We start from the raw sequence: 20,653 nt of genomic DNA on the forward strand, positions 1-20,653 counted from the left end.
AGGGGCAAATCCGTCTTGCAGAGGAGATCAGACAGGTGCTCGAGTCTCATTTGCACATCAAATGCCTACCTCAGGCATGAGCACTGTGACCCATCTAAAGTATGCAAGGGGCACACTTGTGGTTGTCATGAACATGACCATTAGGAGATCTGTGCAAATCTAAACCCAAGTATTATTTTCCCATGACATTCCCTCCATGGATTATCGGAAATAAATAGTAAAATAACACATTATTATTATCAGTAAAAAAATCAATTCAGATCACATTATCAGCCAAATCTCACCCTGTTAATTACATTAAAAGCATACACTTGCTCAATGACAATAATCCCTCCCAATTGACATCATACCTTCAAAGCAGACAGTTAAAAACTTGTATAATCACCGAAGAAAGGTACAAAATGGTGCAGTAACTCAGCGGGAGAGGCAGCATCTCGAGAGAGAAGGTATGGGTGACGTTTTTGGTCGAGATCCTTTCCTCTCAATCAACTTACCCTTCCATATCTCTACTCTCCCTCTCCCACTGACTCTCAGTCTGAAGACCCAAGACGTCACCCATTCCTTCTCTCCAGAGATGCGGCCTGTCCCGCTGAGTTACTCCAGCATTTTGTGTCTACCTTCGGTGTAAACCAGGATCTGCAGTTCCTTCCTACACTTGTTTAATCACAGTGACTGTTGCTCATATTGACTGAGGACCAATGTCAATGCCAGGTAATTAATGTTAATCATTTTCAATAATTATGTGGATCAACTGCTGGGGAATTAGTTACAATAAACTGCTTCACATGTAAATACCTTAATTATTCATTCCCCTGTATTTACTGATAGAAAAGCTTCACTGAAGTATTCCAGCGGCCGTTCAGTTAACTCCCTGCCTCTCATTGCTTTGACTGCTTACATTTAATCTGCCTAACAGATCCCAAAATCATAATCATAATCAAGAAGCAACTCATTGGGGTATTACCTCTCCGCCCTACATTGGACAGGAACATTAACGTTGATACGCATGCTACATGAAGTGCCTATTGTAGCAAACTACTTGCCCTCAAAATGCAATTTCAAAAAGTCAAATCACACGCCATTTGCAGCAGAATGGTGCAGCGGGTGCATCACAGTGACACAGCGGTAGAGTTGCTGCCTCACAGCGCCAGAGACCCAGGTTCAATCCTGACTAAGGGTGCTGTCTGTACAGAGTTTGCATGTTCTCCTTGTGACTGCGTGCGTTTTCTCCAAGGGTGCTCCGGTTTCCTCCCACACTCCAAAGACGTGCAGGTTTGCAGGTTAATTGGCCTCTGTAAATTGCCTCTGGTGTGTGGGGAATGAATGAGAAACTGGGATAACACAGGACTAGTGTGAATGGGTGATCGATAGTCGGCATGATTGGAGCTCATGTTTTTGTGTTTTGTTGTATTCTGTGCCTTGCAAATTACATTTTGCACTCACTATCATTACGAAGAAAATAAAATGATTAATACCTGTACTACATTTAATTGTTTTTCAAATTGATTGACCTTGAGAGCACTGAAAGGAAACTCAGCAAAATTATTAACAGGTAACCTTCACTTTAAAAATACACTTATTTTATATTTAAGAAAACCTTAAACACCTACATAGTAAATATTTGGGATTTTTTTTGTTAAACTTTTTCCTTTGATTTTTTATTTTGTGCTGGGCTAATACAGCAAAACAGTAGTGTCTTCTGCAGCTAACTGAATACTGAAAAAGAGACATTTTTTGTTTTTTCTTACAGTTGCAACATCAAGAAAACTCTACACCCCACATAAAACACAATACTCTCCCAGCAATCTATCACTGTGAACATTTTCTAAATAGACACAAAATGCTGGAGTAACTCAGCTGAACAGGCTGCATCTCTGGAGAGAAGGAATGGGTCACGTTTCTGATTGAGACTCTTCCTCAGACTGAGATTCTGGGGATAGAGAGACTAGAGATATGGAAGGGTGAAGTGTGAAAATGCCAGATCAAAGCAGACAATGGTAATCTCTGTCTTCCTCTCCTCTGACTCTCAGTGTGAAGAACGGTCTCAACCGAAAAGTCACCCATTCCTTCTCTCCAGAGACGCTGCCTGTCCCGCTGAATTATTCCAGTATTTTGTGTCTATCTTTAGTGTAAACCAGCAGTTCCTTCCTAAACACTTTCTAAATGGCTGCATAACCTATCTTCAACTTATTGGGAGACTTTGTGAGTTGAGTTTCCAATTGATATCAAACCACGAGAATTTAACGTTGTGATTTAATGCTCAAAGGACATTAGGATGGAATTACCTAAAGAGTTTCAATTGAACTCAAGTGTCAAGTGAGAAAAATGATTTGTGACTCCACAATAAAATGCCAGCCATGTATGCAATGTAATACCTGATCAACAGTTTGATTCCAAAGATAAAAGAATTATTAATCATGGTGACTTTATTCACCTAGTAAAAGATTAATTTCTCCTTCCTTGTTAAAAATGTGGTAATTAGTAATTATGTTAAAAAGATAAATACGACAGCAAAACAATAGAGCTGAAATTAACCCAAATCCTAGCATTATATTTAAAAACGCCAATAACATATATTTATATAAAAACCATAGAATATAAACCAGTACGGCACTGGATCGGGCCCTTATGTTTTGCCAAACTTGATGCAGAGTTAAACTGATCGGATATGGATCATCTGCCTGCACATGATCCATATCCCTCTATTCCCTGCAATTCCATGTTCATCTCTAAAAGCCTTTTAAACACCACTACAGTGTCTGCCTCCACTACCACCCACAGCAACACCATGTTCCTGGCGCCAACCACTCTCAATGAAAAAAACATGCCCCGCTCATCTCCATTATACCCCACTATACCCTTTTGTCCTCTAGTGCTGTGCATTTCTACCCTGGGAAAATGATTTAGTGTTTGCCTCTTTGATTCACCGCTATTCTATTGATTTATCATATTAGTGCTCTCCTGAAGGAGAGAGCTAACTCAGTACAAACTAACTCCCTTCCCCACGCACCCCCCCCCCCCCCCTCCCCCTCCTCCATCCACAATCCTTCCTCTGGCTTCACAATTCACAACTCTTCAGTCCTTTTGTCCCATGCCTTAGGTTTTAATCTCTGACCTTTGTTCCAACTATCTGCCCTTGTCTACCCATCACCTGTCATGCTTTGTCCAGCCTCTCCTCTCCTTCAGGTTTCTCATCCCCTACCCCCCCACCCCCGGAGAGAAGGAATGGGAGCCGTTTCGGTTTGAGACCTTTCTTCAGACTGATGCCTTCAGTCCTGTCCTGAAACATCACCTATCCATGATCTCCAGCAATGCTCCCTGATCTGCTGAGTTACTCCAGCACTTTGTGTCCTATTTGTAAACCAGCATCTACAGCTCCTTGTTTCTGCCAATTAGTTTGTAGTACTTGGTCACTGACCTGTGTGTTGAGATGGCACACATGTACTTAACTTAATAACGTTGTAGTCAGTGGAAGCTATTGAACGGCTTAGGTTTTAATATAGATGAGTTCAGAACTAATTGGTTCATGTTCATACACTACCATTGTGGATTGTCACATGCAAAGTTGTAGATTAGTAAAGTACTTGAGTGAAAATAATTGGCTTGTGTCCAGTCCCTTGCAGTGTTAAAACAAAAATATTAAACGGAGTGGCACAATGGTGCAGCGGTAGAGTTGCTGCCTTACAGCGGCAGAGATCTGAGGTCGATCCTGACTATGGGTGCTGTCTATATGGAGTTTGCACATTCTGCGTATGACTGCATGGGTTTTTTCCGGGTGCTCCGGTTTCCTCCCCCATCCCAAAAGACGTGCAGGTTTGCAGGTTAATTGGCTTCTGTAAATTGTCCCCAGTGTGTAGGATAGAACTAGTGTGCGGGTGATCACTGGTCAATGTGGACTCAATGGGCCAGTGTTTCCATGTGCCATATATCACTAAACTAAACCAGATTTGTTTCTTTTTCTGCAACGTGGTGAGGTGAATGGTGGCAAATGCCCCAATGCTACCATGAATCCATACCCAATAGTGAGATGGCATCTTTAGGAAGTGAATGGGTGGTAGCCAAGGATAGGAAATCATTGGAGGTAATGAATTGCCTGATAAGAAAATACATCAGCTGATTTGATAGGACACCTAAAGACTTGATTAACGATGCGCTGTAATGAATCTGCTTCTTTTGACTTAGTTATATTCTTATTAACATGACATTATGTAGAGAGTGTTTGTGTTCTTTAGTAGTGTAGAGGAAATCATGCAATATTTCTACAAAATGCCAGAGACCACTATTTAATGAACCTTAAAATGATCACGTCTTGAATAGTCCAACCTAAACAAATCTAATTAAAAACATAAAGACAGTGAAGCATCTCCAAATTTTGCATGACATTGTCATATCATTATATCAGTTTAGAGTTTATTAAAATCTAAACAGCAACATAAAGTAGCACTGGGACTCTAATTAGTGTACAGTATATTCGAACATTCGAATGATGGATTGAAGGTAATTCTGGGCACGAGGGAACTAGTTTAGTTTAGTTTCAAGATACAGCGCAGAAACAGGCCCTTCGGCCCACCGAGTCCACGCCGATCAGCGATCCCCGAACATTAACACTACCCCACACACTCAAGGAACAATTTTTACATTTACCAAGCCATTTTACCTACGTACATGTACGTCTTTAGAGTGTGGGAGGAAACCGAAGATCTCGGAGAAAACCCATACGGTCACGAGGAGAACGTACAATCTCCGTACAGACAGCATCCTTGGTCAGGATTGAACCCGGGTCTCAGGCACTGCAAGCACTGCGAGGCAGCAACTCTACTGCTGCATCACTGTGTCACCCTCAACTAAGAACAAACAAATAATTCAGTGCAATACAAAACACACTATTCCAAGAAGCCTTTGTGTTTCAATTAACTCTTCAAACAAATATTACATTAACAATGTCAAATAGCTATTTTAATTCAATATGCACCAATAAATGTTTGAAAATAAGATGTAAAAAATCTATATTCATAGTTTCACTAAAATCCATGGATTACATGAATTCATATGTTCATAAGTAAGAGGAGCAGGATTAGACCATTCAGCCCATCAAGTCAACTACGCCGTTCAATCATGGCTGATCTATCTTTACCTCTAAACCCCATGCTCCTGCCTTCTCCCTATTACCCCTGACAGCCGATTACCATGTTGACCTGTTGGCAATCAATGCACCATAAATGAAGGCTGAGAGAGCTGTTCACACAAAAATAGACCCTTAGTTGGTAATGTTCAGCAGAATTCTTGTTAACAAAGAGCAAACAGAATATTTTGTCCTTCATCAAAACCTGATGCTTGTTCAAAAGCCACCAGTTTTATTCATGACATTTTGTGCTGTGATTAAATATGTTGAATCTTTGGCAGCCATCAAATAAGCATAATATATAATGTTCCTTACCCAAAGGTCTTACGTTTATTGGTACAGTAGTCTGAGTGATTAAGTGACACACCATTGCTGGAGTCAATTCCAGCAGAAAAGTACCATTAAATATAAAATATTGTCTATGCCTGGATATTCACAGACCTGGCACAAAGCCACAAGCCCATTATATTTTAGAAATATCATGTAATTAATCTCCATATATTAATAAGACTTAAATACTTCAGTTAAATAGCGGTAAGCTGTAAATCACTTTAAAAAATAATGGAAATAAATTGCATTTAAACAATGAATTGCAAGCATGATGTTGGTATTTTCATAAGTACCCTGTTAGCAACAAGAACATAACAATCAGAGAAGGTCTGATTCAAAAGATTACATAATAAACCAGGCAATGATGAAGATGCAAGTTTTCTGAATTTGGTACGTTTGAAAAGGAGGTGCATTGTTTGAATATAATTCCCTTTCCTCTGCCTTCAATATAAACATGCATATTGCTTAGAGTTTTCCAAACAGAAGCAGCTCGATTGCTTTACCAGATCATTACTAAAACATTGGAAAGTTAATTGATGAGAGACAAAGTGCCTCCATTAAATGATAGTGTAAGTCAGGTCCACTCTTTTACATGTGTTCATGCACATAATCCCATGAGCACCATCACTAAATGGAGGCCATTCACAATGCCCAGCGACTTAATCTGATTCACTAATCATATTGGCTGCATGGTGGCGCAGCTGTAGAGTTGCTGCCTTACAGTGCCAGAGACCCGGGTTCAATCCCGACTATGGGTGCTGTTTGTACAGAGTTTGTATCTTCTCCGTATGACTGCATGGGTTTTCTCCGGGTGCTCCGGTTTCCTCCCCCATCCCAAAAGACGTGCAGGTTTGTAAGTTAATTGGCTTCTGTAAATTGTCCCTAGTGTGTAGGATAGAACTAGTGTGTGGGTGATCGCTGGTCGGTGTGGACTCAATGGGCCAGTGTTTCCATGTGCCGTATATCTCCAAACTAAACTAAGTTTGTTTCTTTCTCTGCAACGTGGTGAGGTGAACGGTGGCAAATGACCCAATGCCACCATGAATCCATACCCAATAGTGAGATGGCATCTTTGGGAAGTGAATGGGTGGTAGCCAAGGATAGGAAAGAATTAGAGGTAATGAATTACCTGATAAGAAAATAAATCAGCTGATTTGATAGGACACCTAAATATTTGATTAAACATATACTGTAATGAATCTGCTTCTTTTGCCTTAGTTATATCCTAATTAGCATGACATTATGTAGCGAGTGTGCATGTTCTTTAGTAGTGAAGAGGAAATCAAGCAATATGTCTACAAAATGCCACTGAGACCATTATTTAATGAACCTTAAAATGATCACGTCTTGAATAGGCCAACCTAAACAAATCTAATTAAAAACGTAAAGACAGTGAAGCATCTCCAAATTTTGTATGACATTGTCATATCATCATATCAGTTTAGAGTTTATTAAAATGTCAGCAGCATAAAGTAGCACTGGGATTCTAATCAGCTTGCAGTATTTTTATTTTACTTTCTTTAATATTTTTTACTAGAAGCATGTATACAAATAGTAGTAAGTGGCAATTTTATTACAGATTTCTTACATAGCTTCAATTTTTAATTTTTTTTTAAAGAATAAAGATAAAGAGAGAAAAAGATAAGATATAAACTAATAAAGAGAAAAAGAAGACGAAAAAAAGAAATTACAAATAACAAGATTGTGGAGATAGATCCAGGAAATATTAAGTATAATTATTCATCCAATCCCAATCTCAAAGTTTCAACCCTGATTTTGTGTTAAACCAATTCACTTTTTTAAGAATTCAATAAATGGAGACAATATTCTAACAAATAATTCTGGTTTGTCAGTTAAGACAAAACTTATTTTTTCCAAATGCAAGGTCAGCGTACAGTATTTCTCCGAGATCTTCGGTTCGTAGGTTAATTCGCTTGGTATAAATATAAAAATGTAAAATTGTCCCTAGTAGTAGTTTCGAACCAGAAGTTGCTCCTTGTCATTATATCAGCTCAAATGCTTCACGAATAGGCCCAAATATCTCAGATTTAGTATTTCTCAGTATGGTTTGCCACAAAAAGATAAAGGGATTTGATGAAAAATGCAGTAAAATGAATATGTGGACATTGTACAGAACATCATACATTTTGCAGTTGGACTGCTGCTAAAGTGAATACACCTTGTATGGGTCCTTACATTATTCCTGTAGCACTTTATGATGCTGTAATGATATTTCCTTGTAACAGAGTACTACCCCAGCCAGGCCTGTTCCAGCAAATGTCATGCCATGGAAGCATCCGTATGACAAGAGACAAGACAAGACAAGAGATACTTATTGTCACATGCACCAATTGGTACAGTGAAACTTGTGGTCACCATACACCCATACGAATAAAAAATAAAAAATAAATAAAAAAACACAGAACACGATAGTCTTTAACACAAACATCGCCACACAACGGAATCAAAGTTTCCCACTGTGAGGGAAGGCACCAACTTTCAGTCATTCTCCTCTGTTGTTAAGATAGGGTTAAGATAGCTGTGCAGCACAAGGACCTTTAGACATCCTTTGACGTACACCACAAGCTTCTTGCTAGGCATCCCTTGATGTACCACACAAGATTCCTGCCATTCTTGAGAACATGTAACCGTACAGCACCTAGTCCTTGAGAGTTAACTTTACCTCTGATAGCACTGAAACCAAAATATTATTTCTGTTAGATACTGTGCTTATTCTTGAATCAAACTTAGCTTGCCGTAAAGTTTATTTAGCAAATGGAAATGTAAGCCTGTTGAGTGAACACATTTTTAAAGTAATTTTGAATTTGTTTAGGACTACAGGGTGAATATATTCTTGCGACAAACATGGAATGATCCACGATTAGCCTACAGCGAATATCCTGACTCCTCCTTAGATTTGGATCCTTCCATGTTGGACTCCATTTGGAAGCCTGATTTGTTCTTTGCCAATGAAAAAGGGGCCAACTTCCACGAAGTGACAACAGATAACAAACTGCTCCGTATTTTCAAAAACGGAAAGGTTTTGTATAGTATAAGGTAAGAGTTGCTCATCCATAAAAGCTTCTGTTCCTTTCATGTTTTGCCCTGTGTTGGGGAAGCTTATGCCTCAGATGCTGCCAGCTGCTTCTGATGTTAATTGTATTGGAAAAAGATGTTCAGTGGGGACCGCTGCCATCCTGAAAATTGCTGAACGACAGGTGAATTAGGGCGGCTCGGTGGCACAGTGGGAGGGTTGCTGCCTCACAGCGCCAGAGACCCAGGTTCAATCCTGACTATGGGTGCTGTCGGTACGGAGTTTGTACGTTCTCCCTGTGACCTGCGTGGGTTTTCCCAGGGAGCTCCAGTTTCCCCTCACACTCCAAAGACGTACAGGTTTATAGGTTAATTGGCTGGATAATATTGTAAAAAATGTCCCCAGTGTGTATAGGATAGTGTTAAAGTGTGGGGGTTGCTGGTCAGCACGGACCCGGTGGGCTGAAGGGCCTGCTTCCACGCTGTATGTATAATCTAAAAGCTAAAGGTTATGGGGACATTTGTGCTGACTGTCAAAGAAAGCCTTCAACCTGGCAGTGAATATACTACTAGAGTTGCCAACTTTCTCACTCCCAAATAAGGGACAAAACATCAAAATAAAGGACAAATTCCCGACGGTAATTCGTTGACCAACTCGGCCGTAGCTGCATGAATGATGAGTTGCTCTGGGTGCTGGACTGCACACAAAGCCCAGCCGGCGGGACAGCTGAGGAGTTTTGGCCCGGACCGCGCGACGTCGTGCGTAAAGTCCGGCACCCCAACCAACTCATGAACCGATGAACCATGAGAAGGAGGGGTGGTCGTGTCAACGGTAAGCAAAGGTCTGAAGGTCAGACAGCCGGCCTGGGCTGCCGACCGACGGGGCCACGGGCAAGGCTCTGCTGCTGCTGCTGCACTCCATGGGCTGCACTACATCGGGACGGGTGAGGCGGGGCCGGATGCGGCACTCCGACCCGACAGTCCCCTCGACCCTAGTAGTAGCAGTCAAATACGGGACAAGGGTGGGACAGTTGGCAACCCTATATACAACACACCACAAGGGAACATATTTTTCCATTAATTTATGGAAGGATTAGATGGGTATCCTCCCACCCTCCCATCCGCCCGCCCTCGGGCTCCTCCTCCTCCTCCCCTTTTCCTTCCTTCTCCCCCCCCCCCCCCCCCCACCCCCCATCAGTCTGAAGAAGGGTTTCGGCCCGAAACGTCGCCTATTTCCTTCGCTCCATAGATGCTGCTGCACCCGCTGAGTTTCCCCAGCAATTTTGTGTACCCTCAAGGAATTATAGTTGTCTTGAACTCACTGCTTGAAAGGGTGGTGAAAGCCTTCAGCAGAATTAAAAGAGCCTGAATGAGGTCATAAGAACCACAAATACAGGTCTATGAATTAAGAAAGGGGGCATTAACCTCAAAGCCTTGCAGGGTTTTAGTTACAACTATCAAGGATAAATGGGGAAAACTATGCATAGCATCAGCCAGTCACATTGGTCCAAGTGATGTGAGATTTGATCACAGCTCTAATAAGGTTCATTAGGAGTCCCTCACAAAGGAAGTGTAGAATGAGCTGGCCCTCACAAGCACCTTTCACCCTACACCTCTTTTGTCCACCCCCTGTACATTCACACTAGGGACAATTTACAATTATGCCAAGCCAATTAACCTACAAACCTTTACATCTTTGGATAGTAGGAGGAAACCGGAGAACCCGGAGAAAATCCATGCAGTTCATGGGGAGAACGTGCAAACTCCGTATAGACAGCTCCCATAGTCAGGATTGACCCTGGGTCTCTGGCGCTGTAAGGCAGCAACTTTACTGCTCTGCCCCCATGCCGTCCCTGGTCAGCTGATCTACTGCTCAAGGAGACCAGCATCTGAAGAAGAGTCACAACCTGAAATGCCACCCATCCATGTTCTCCGGGGACGCTGCCTGACCTGTTGAATTACTCCGTATTTTGTTTCTTTTGTGTTTCCAACCATTGAATGGTAGCAGGGTGCACCCATTAACATTTGGTCAGAAGAATGTCTGTTGAAATGTGAGCTTAATGTAGACTTAACTAGTAATACTTGTTCTAATTTTAAGTAGTGCCATTGAACAAATTACCAAACAAATCAAATTTTCATAATTTAATAGGATTCTTTAGGAATTGGTGTTTCTCTTTATTTGGTGCATTATATTTTGCCCATTGAACTTCTCGAGGTTATTTGGGGTGGATCTTGCTTGACCCAAATGATTTTGCTTTCTGTGCAAATCCAACATTCCCACTAATCTTTGTCTGTGTACAGTTTGCATGTTCTCCCTGTGATGGCATTGGTCGTCCCTCAGACACTCGAGTTTCCTCCCACTTTCCAAGGATCTGTACCTAATAAATTGGGTATTGTAAAATCTTCCAGAGATTCCCGATATGGGGGGCACAGCGGTAGAGTTGCTGCCTTGCAGCGCTTACAGCGCCAGAGACCCGGGTTCAATTCCGACTACGGGTGCTGTCTGTACGGAGTTTGTATGTTCTCCCCGTGACCTGTGAGAGTTTTCTCCGAGATCTTGGGTTTCCTCCCACACTCCAAAGACCTACAGGTTTGTAGGTTAATTAGCTTGTTATAAGTGTAAATTGTCCCTAGTGTGTGTAGGATAGTGTTAATGTGCGGGGATCGCTGGTTGGTGCAGACTCGGTGGGCCGAAGGGCCTGTTTCCGTGCTGTATCACCAAACTGAACTAAAAAAACTAAGATGTCGATGGGTGATTGGAGAATCATGAAGGGAGTTGAGTCGTTTCCAGGGAATTAAGTGGGAGGATGGAAACGCTCTTTAGCGCTGGCATATATTTGATGGGCTGAATTAAGTCCTTCTACGTCATGAGGAAGGTATGAGTTAAATTTAGGCCCAACGGCATTTGGAAATGAGTGCTGCCGGTGAGGTCTTTAGGAAACGGAGTAAAGAGGTGAAGAAGACACATAATTGTTGTTAAAATCAAGGTTGATTTAAAAGACAAATGATATAATTATAGAAAAAAGTTTCTAACTTTGAAGGACCTGATACACAATGAAACAGTCATTCAATTGGTTCCCAGTTCACCCATTTAAACAAGACTACAGAGAGGTGTGGAGGAAGGAACTACAGATGCTGGTGTCTGAAGAAGAATCTTGGTACAAAACGTTACCAATTCCTTCTGTCCCGCTGAGTTACTCAAGCATTTTATGTGTATCTTAAGAATACAGAGAAGTTTACTTTGGAATGGAATGCACTTCAGGTGGTGGTGGGTAAAAGCCACGCCATCTGCTTGGTGATGTGCAACCCACTGTGCATGCTTTCTTTATTAATTGCTGGTTGATCACGTTAATTGCACTCCTTCCAGGTAGCTCACCAATTGAAAAGCCAACATAAATGCCATCATTGAAGGAAAGTTTAAGCTTTTAAAGGGGAGATTCAGCTTTACAGCACATTTGCTGATGTTTAATTTTTAGTATATTCCAGCAAAACTATTTTGTTTAAGACCTATTATTGTCTGATGGTTTTATGAATATGATATGGGGCATATGAAGAAAGTCCCATCATACTTGTTGAGATCTATCTATCTATCTATCTATCTATCTATCTATCTATCTATCTATCTATCTATCTATCTATCTATCTATCTATCTATCTATCTATCTATCTATCTATCTATCTATCTTTCTATCTATCTATCTATCTATCTATCTATCTATCTATCTATCCGGAATGCCAAGGCTACCTGAAGTGAGAGAAATCAAAGGTAGATACAAAATGCTGGAATAACTCAGCGGGACAGGCAGCATCTCTGGAGAGAAGGAATTGGCAATGTTTTGGGTCGAGACCCTTCTTCAGAGGAGTAGGTGGGATAAAGATGGAATGTAGTCGGAGACAGTAAATGTTGGGAGAACTGGGAAGGGGGAGGGGATGGATAGAGAGGGAAAGCAAGGGCTATTTGAAGTTAAAGAAGTCAATGTTCATACCGCTGGGGTGTAAGCTACCCAAGCGAAATATGAGATGCTGTTCCTCCAATTTGCCCTGGGCCTCACTCTAACAATGGAGGAGACTAAGGACAGAGAGATCCGTGTAAGAATGGGAAGGAGAATTAAAGTGTCCAGCAATCGGGAGATCAGGTAGGTTCAGGCGGGCTGAACGAAGGCGTTTGGCGAAACGATCACCCAGTCTGCGTTTGGTCTCGCCGATGCATGTCCACATCTTTAACAACGGATACAATAGATGAGGTTGCAGGAGGTGCAAGTGATACTCTGTAAGGACATTCGGGGTCCCTGGACAGTCGAGGGAGGTATAGCGACAGGTGTTGCATCTTCTGCGGTTGCAGGGAAAGGTACTTGGGTAGGGGGTGGTTTGGGTGGGAAGGGATGAGTTAACCAGGGAGTTGCAGAGAGAACGATCTCTGCGGAAGGTGGAAAGGGGCGGAGATAGGAAAATATGCCGTGGTGGGATCCCGTTGGAGGTGACGGAATTTTCGGTGGATTATGTGACGGCTGATGGGGTGGAAAGTAAGGACTCGGGGGATTCTGTCTCTATTGCGACTAGGGGGAGGGGAGCAAGGGCGGATCTGCAAGGTACCGAGGCGACACGAGTGAGGGCCTCATCTATGGGAGAGGGGAATCACCGTTCCTGAAAGAATGAGGACATCTCGGATGTTCTAGTATGGAACACCTCATCTTGGGCGCAGATGCGGCGTAGACAGAGGAAGTGAGAGTTGGGGTTAGAGTCTTTGCAGGAAGCATGGTGGGAAGAAGTGTAGTCGAGATAGTTGTGGGAGTCAGTAGGTTTGTAATAGATGTCAGTCAATAGTCTATTTCCTGTGATGGAGACTGTGAGATCAAGAAAGGGGAGGGAGGTGTCCAAGAAAATTTGAGTACTGGATGAAAATTGATGGTGAAGTTAATGAATTCCTTGAGTTCTGCATGGGTGCAGGAGGTAGCACCGATGCAGTCATCAATGTAACGGAGATAGAGTTTGGGGATAGGGCCAGTATACGTCTGGAACAGGGATTGTTCAACGTACCCTACAAAGAGGCAGGCATAGCTGGGGCCCATGCGGGTACCCATAGCTACACCTTGGACTTGGAGGAAGTGGGAGGAGTCAAAGGAGATGTTGTTGAGGGTGAGGACCAGCTCCGCTAGACAGAGTAGAGTGTAGTAGAGATGTCTATCTATCTCTCTTTCTATCTCTGTTTCCTTTTGCTCTAGTTGTTAAAGAAAGGACAATGGGCAACAAGTCAGCTACCGCAGAACAGATGGGCATCTTGCTTTCTCTCTCTCAGTCTCTATTACACTCTCTCACTTTCACTCTTTCACTATCTCTCTCGGTCTCTCTCATTGTCACATCACCAACATGTCCTGGGGATATGCTTATAAATCTACGTTTTTTGGCAAGTGAAGGGGCAGTCATCATGTTAATGTTTAATAACATTCTTAATGTTTTAGGGTAAACTATGCAAGCTTGTTTCCACAGATTCAAGCTATACCAATTATTTTACATGTGCATTGTCTGTGCTTGCTCCCATGAACATGCTTCTGTATGGGTTTCATATTAACCAAGTGACAATAGAGAACGCAATAGCTCACTTCTAGTGCCTGTTTTATTTTTGCATCAAAAATATGTATTTTTAATTAGGATCACGAAATTAGGATACACAACAAAACCGCAGTAACACACCCACCAACATAATACCAAATCACCAAATTATCTAGACACTACATTTTCAAACTATGTTACAATCCTTACAAATATACTAAATAACTGCTATACAACTATGTCCCTCTCTAACACCACCCGTGCGCGGACGGACGTAACCCCGGAAAAGGGGCAAGCATCTGGCTCGGGCTAAGCCCTCTTCCGCCTGGCGCTGTGACTTGTGGATGGCCAGCTTGGCCAGGCCCGGGAGCAACCCAACCAGGACATCTTCAGCCCTACCCACTCCCTAGATCCCATCACCAGTCCTACAGTCGCTGACAGCAGAGCCGTTCCTCCCCCTACGGACCCTAGTGGAGTGGCGGTGCTCCTTGCCCTCCAGACCTTGGCTACAAGGGACGTTCTACTGGTCCCTCTATCTTCTAGAGCCTGTTAGATAAAGTGCGAAATTAAATATATATCTGGGTGTACGGGAAGACTATAAATTTGAATAATCCTCAGACCTCCACCCTAAGTGCTTCACACATCTATGCAAACTATAAAGAAAACTGTCTTAGTTTCACAAAAAGCAGGCAACCAGTTACTGACAATACGTGTAGTCACCAGGAAGGTGCAAGAGACATAGTTGATGCCATTGCTAGCACATGGTTTGTGCATTCTGCCTCTGGTGAATGGCAGCATGTATTGGGCAGTCTCCACATGCACTGTTTTCTGTGAAAGGGGACGTTTGTTGTTGTCTCTCTCCCGGTGAGCAAGGATTTTTTAAAGCATGCTCGTTGTTTTCGTTTCCATGTCAACATATCCCCATCAACTACTACTTTCAACCCCCCCACCCCACCCCAAAAATCACGATATAATAGAAGGAAAATGTCTTCCAAAACTTTCCAAAGTTTTACTTTCTGGATTTGTACAGGTGTCAGGAATTATGGGGAGAAGACAGGAGGATGGGGTGAGGAGGGAGAGATAGATCAGCCATGATTGAATGGCAGAGTGGACTTGATGGGCCGAATGGCCAAATTCTGCTCCTTCCACTTACGACCTTTCCCTGAGGTTGGTTGAGAATCCCTGAGGAAGATTTGAGGAATACCAAATGCAGTACCGGATTTGTACTGTACACAGTTTTGATTGCCTTTCTACAGCTTCCTGTGGCAGGAGACTACGTGAGGAAGTGTTGACCATAAATTGGGCAACGGTAAAACAATGACAGGCATTATGAATGCAGTTTAGGCCTGAACTTTGGAAATTTAATTACAACCAGTTTGTTTTGGTGGAAGCACTTGTTGCTCAAATTAACAAACCTAAATGGCTGGACCTGTAGCAGAATAGAGAGATAATATTCTGTAGGAAGGAACTGCAGATGCTGATTTAATCCAAAGATAGACACAAAATGCTGGAGTAACTCAGTGGGACAGGTAGCATCTCTGGATAGAAGGACTAGATGACATTTTGGGTCAAGACCCTTCTTCAACTCTATCTAGAGATAATATGTATATCTTTCTATCTAGAGATAATATTTGTTTGTATGTAATTATCACCTTGACCATGTTCTAAACCACGATGGAAAGTGAAGTTAAAAGCAGTGTGTCTTCACATCACTCTCCGATGCGCTCTTTTGTTTCAATGTTATGAGAGAGTTCTCAGAGGCTGTAGGAAATTTCCGAAACGCAAGAGCACTAATGGACATTCTCCCTCGCTGTGAATACCTTCACACCTGTGGATGTCGAATACAATTTATCACAGCAACCACTTATAATTAATTAAAATTAGTGATGTGCCACTGACAACGCCTGGTGCTCTTGCTTGACTAATAAACCAACGAATGGCAAAGTAGTTAATGGCGATTAGATCTGAAAGAATGGGCATAAAAACAGGGGCAAAATCCTGCATGAGAAATGTTTCTCATCAGGGCAACAATATTTGCTGCTTCATCAAGTGTTCAAAAGCATAATCTAATGACTTAAAGTTTGAATTATCAATGGTAGACATAGAAATATACCAATGAATGATTAATGCATTATTGGCATGCTTTTTGTAAATGAATTGAAGGCATAATTAACCTTCAATACTGGATTAATATTACTGGATCATTTCATTATCGCTAGTTCCAAAATCACATTCTTGCCAGATTAGTATATCTCATTAAGTTTATTAATTATTTCCCAAATTATTACAAAATTATATATATTCTTGATGGCACCATATGTCACGATGACTTTATATGCTTGCTTCATATACCGTAATCATGTATTGTCTTCCTGCTGACTGGTTAGCACACAACAAAAGCTTTTCACTGTACCTTGGTACACGTGACAATAAACTAAACTGATCTTACTTTTCTATGAAACGCCTCCCACTATCAAGTTTCTGAATGTCACTATGCTAAATAGGTCCCAGAATTGAGAAAGATTATCTTAATAAAAACAATTTGGTTGTCTGCAGTGTGCCACCATTTACATTAAATTAATAATGGAGACATTAACAAGCCTGTGTATTTACAAAAAGTATTGCATGAGGTCCATTGTCCCCCATGGTCGTTGCATCTGGGTCTCTGAATGTCAAGTGACTTTCAAAATTGAAGGCTGTAATCATTTATAATCAATTAAAATCATAGGTAGTTGTCATTGACATTTGCTCTTACTTAGTTTATGTATAATGGAGGCATCTGCGTGGCACTAAATATCTCACTTGTAGCAGGCATTCCTACGTTTTGGATTGTTGCCAGATTACACATCCGTTCATATTGGTTTCTTTATGGGCTTGGATTTTATTTCAAAGTCAGTGACCAAGATAAAAAACACAGCTACAAATCTCAAGCATAACATTTCCCAGTGTCATACCTGCCCACGATCGTAAAGCACATTGATATCTAGATTACTGCGTTAAACTACAAATCAATGCTTATTATGAGACACTTTCCATTTTTAAAGGATTGCTTGCATCAAATTGTGAAGTGCTGAAGGGAAGAGTGTTCTGTTGATTAAGGTCTAACCAAGTCTCAAAGACATTCAACGTAGTTTATGCATTCATTTGTATTCAGTTCAGTTCAGCACTACCTGCTCCTCATTTCACTGAGAACCATCAGAGCAAAAAGCAAATCCTTGCTCTTGGAGTTGTGAAATATTCTACAGCCTTTGTGAATTATTTTACATCGTGTATTGTTAAACCTGAGTTATAGTGCGGGTGTCAGGAGTTATGGGGAGAAGGCAGGAGAATGTGGTTGAGAGGGAAAGATAGATCAGCCATGAGTGCATGGCAGAATAGACTTGATGGACCAAATGGCCGAATTCTTCTCCTATCACTTATGAACGTGAACTTATAAATATCTGTATGGTATGCATTTTCAGTTAGTTCACTTTAATTCAGCCACCCTTTCCATTTGTTTCAGTTATGGTACATTTTGTATGTCCATGTTAACGTTTTCAATTCACATTAATAAAAAAATATATGTTAACACTGGAGTGAGTAGTTCTCTGGGTTAAATTTAGGAAAGACCCTCAGGATCCAATTTAGCCTTAAATATTCCATCATTTAACATTATCCAACAATAAATATTAACATTTAACGTATTGGGATGCAAAAATGTTTGTTTTTCTTGGCAGTCTAATTTGGAACAAAGTCCTCTATCTCGGAGCAGGGCAAGCCGCTTACAGTGCTGTTTTTTATTCGATATATGCATTGTCAAATGTCAATGAACAGAGAATGGTCGAAGGGAATTGAATTTTGAATGATGCCCAGCAAATATTGAGTCTAAATGCATTCAAAATAGTCTACGTTGTGCTGATTTATTTGTAGATATCTTTCAGATTGATTTTCATGTACAGTGTCCATGAAGAGTGTACAATGTGAAAACACATTGCATGGAATGTATTTTCACCGGAAGTGGCGGCGCTGTCTTGCAGCTGCGGCTCGCCTGCGGTCCGTTTGTCTTTTCTGTTTTTGTTTTCTTTTGTCCCGTTGTTACAGTATATTTTGGTTTATTTAGTTGTATATGTGTTGGGGGGGTGAGAGAAACATGTTTTTTGACTCTTCCTTCGGGGGGGATGTGACCTTTCTTGCCGTATCCCCCGTCTCCGTCTCCGTCTGCGCTGAGGCCTATCGCGGAGCTGGCGACCTCCAACTGGGGCCGACCTCGAGGCTCCGGAGGCAGAGCCAGCCAGGACTTACCAACTTCGGGGCTGTGATGGCATTGCGACCCGACTTCCGACCCGACTTCGGAGACTCGGAGGCTCGGCCGCGGGCCAGTGGACGACATCGTCAGGAGCTCGCAGGTCACAGGTTGGTGACCTGTTTTTCAGGAGCTCCCGCAACTACAGCTTCGTCCGCTGGACTGGAGGGCGGCAGCTTCGGCAGCTTCGGGCCATGGAGTTTGAACCGGCCCGTTCGCGGAGCTCGGATTCAGCCGCAGGACTTGCTTACCATCACCCGGCGGGGTCACAACATCTGAGGCCTGGATCGCCTCAGCGCAGAGGGAGAGCAAGGAGGGAAGAGACAACGACTTTGGGACTTTTTGGCTTCCATCACGGTGAGGAGGTGCCTGGCGGACTCACTGTGGTGGATGTTAAACTGTGTTGAGTGTGTGTTTTGTTATTTATTCCATGTTATGACTGAAAAGTGCAATGACGATAAAATTGAACCTGAATCTGAATGTGGCAGATAGTCACACAATGCTGGAGTAACTCAGCGGGACAGGCAGTATCTCTGGAGAGAAAGAATGAGTGACATTTCAGGTTGTGACCCTTCTTCAGACTCAGACTCAGGGGAAAGGGAGACAAAGAGATAAGGAAGGATAAGGTGTGAAAATGAGACATCAAAGGGGATGGAGACCCAGGAACAAATCGAATAGATCATTGCTAGCTAGGGGAAGATGACAACAAAGCATACAGAGATAACATTTAAACAGGGGGGCAGACAGATTGGTCAGAGAAATCGGAACGGGGAGGGATGGAGAGAGAGGGAAAGCAAGGGTTACTTGAAGTTAGAGAAGTCAATAGAGGTTGTAAGCTACCCAAGCGAAATATGAGATGCTGTTCCTCCAATTTGTGCTGGGCCTCACTCTGACAATGGAGGAGGTCCAGGACAGAAAGGCCAGTGTGGGAATGGGATGGGGAGTTAAAGTGTTTAGCAACTGGGAGATCACATTAGTTTAGGAGGACTGAGCGGAGGTGTTCAATGAAACAACCACCCAGTCTACGCTTGGTCTCGCCGATATATAGCAGTCAACATCTGAAACAGTGGATAGAGTAATATCATGAGATCATAAGTGATACGAGAAGAATTAGGCCATTCCGCTCTTCAAGTCTACTCCGCCATTCAATCACGGCTGATACATCTCTCCCTCCTCACCCCATTCTCCTGCCTTCTCCCCATAACCTCTGACACCCGTACTAATCAAGAATCTATCTATCTCTGCCTTAAATATATTCACTGGCTTTGCCTCCACAGCCTTCTGTGGCAAAGAATTCTACAAATTCACCACTTTAGTGGAGTAGATGAGGTTGGAGGAGGTGCAAGTGAACCTCTGCCTCACCTGAAAAGACTGTCGGGATCTTTGGACGGAGTCGAGGGAGGAGGTATAGGGACAGGTGTTGCATCTCCTGCGGAAGAGGTGGTTTGAGTTGGAAGGGATGAGTTAACCAGGGAGTTGCGGAGGGAACAGTCTCTGCGGAAAGCGGAATGCGGTGGCGACGGGAAGATGTGGCTAGTGGTGGGAGGTGGCAGAAATGTTGGAGGATTATGTGGCAGTGCAGATCAATTCAGATCAGCCTCTTCCTTTGATCTGTGGCCAGAGAGTTCATCCCATTGATTTCAATTCCAAATGGACATTCCATTAACAGCTACTGAAAAAAACATTGCAAGAAAGTGACTTCAAGCTAGAAATTGGACAATATATTTTGTGACCAACACTCATTCTAACTTTATATTTAAGAAATGGTTGTGGGTGAGATGCCACAAGCCCCTTGATACTCGTGAAATTTTATTTGGCTATTAATTGAAGTTGGATGAAAAATAAAGTTATTTTTATTAAAGGTCTTTCATAAATAATTTTTTTCATTTGAATTTTATAAGCCTCCAATAGCAACATAGCAGGACAGTATATCAAGGACTTCTGAAATAGTGTTTAGCACAGTAACATAGTGCAAACCTTTGGCTTTGGAGCTCTTAAGAAAATTCAGGGAGAGTTGAGACTGGCTTTCACAGAGAAAGATTTATGAAGGCAAATAAATATTTTAGGGGCTGGCCACCTGAAGGCTGAACATAAGGTCTGAAGAAAAGTCTCGACCCGAAACGTCACCTATTCCTTTTCTCCAGAGATGCTGCCTGACCCGCTGAGATGCTGCCTGACCCGCTGTCTATCTTTGGTTTAAACCAGCATCTGCATTTCCTTCCTACACATAAGGAAGACCCTTCTGGTTGGCACAATGCAATGACTGGGTGTGTCACAGGAATCAATGTTGGGGCATTAGCTTTTTACAATCTACAATTTGCTTTAGATTAAGGCGT

General features: G+C 42.2%; 1 protein-coding gene across 1 annotated transcript in view; it reads left to right on the forward strand.

Annotated features, from left to right (window-relative positions):
- glra2 (glycine receptor alpha 2) overlaps positions 1-20,653 on the forward strand; it is a 225,165-nt gene that overhangs the window by 108,554 nt on the left and 95,958 nt on the right. Inside the window, exon 4 of the mRNA XM_033033354.1 lies at positions 8,286-8,509. Coding sequence (XP_032889245.1) covers positions 8,286-8,509 — 224 coding nt within the window. The remainder of the gene's footprint in view (positions 1-8,285; positions 8,510-20,653) is intronic.

Source organism: Amblyraja radiata, chromosome 14, assembly GCF_010909765.2.
Source record: "Amblyraja radiata isolate CabotCenter1 chromosome 14, sAmbRad1.1.pri, whole genome shotgun sequence".
In the NCBI taxonomy this organism is placed as follows: Eukaryota; Metazoa; Chordata; class Chondrichthyes; order Rajiformes; family Rajidae; genus Amblyraja; species Amblyraja radiata.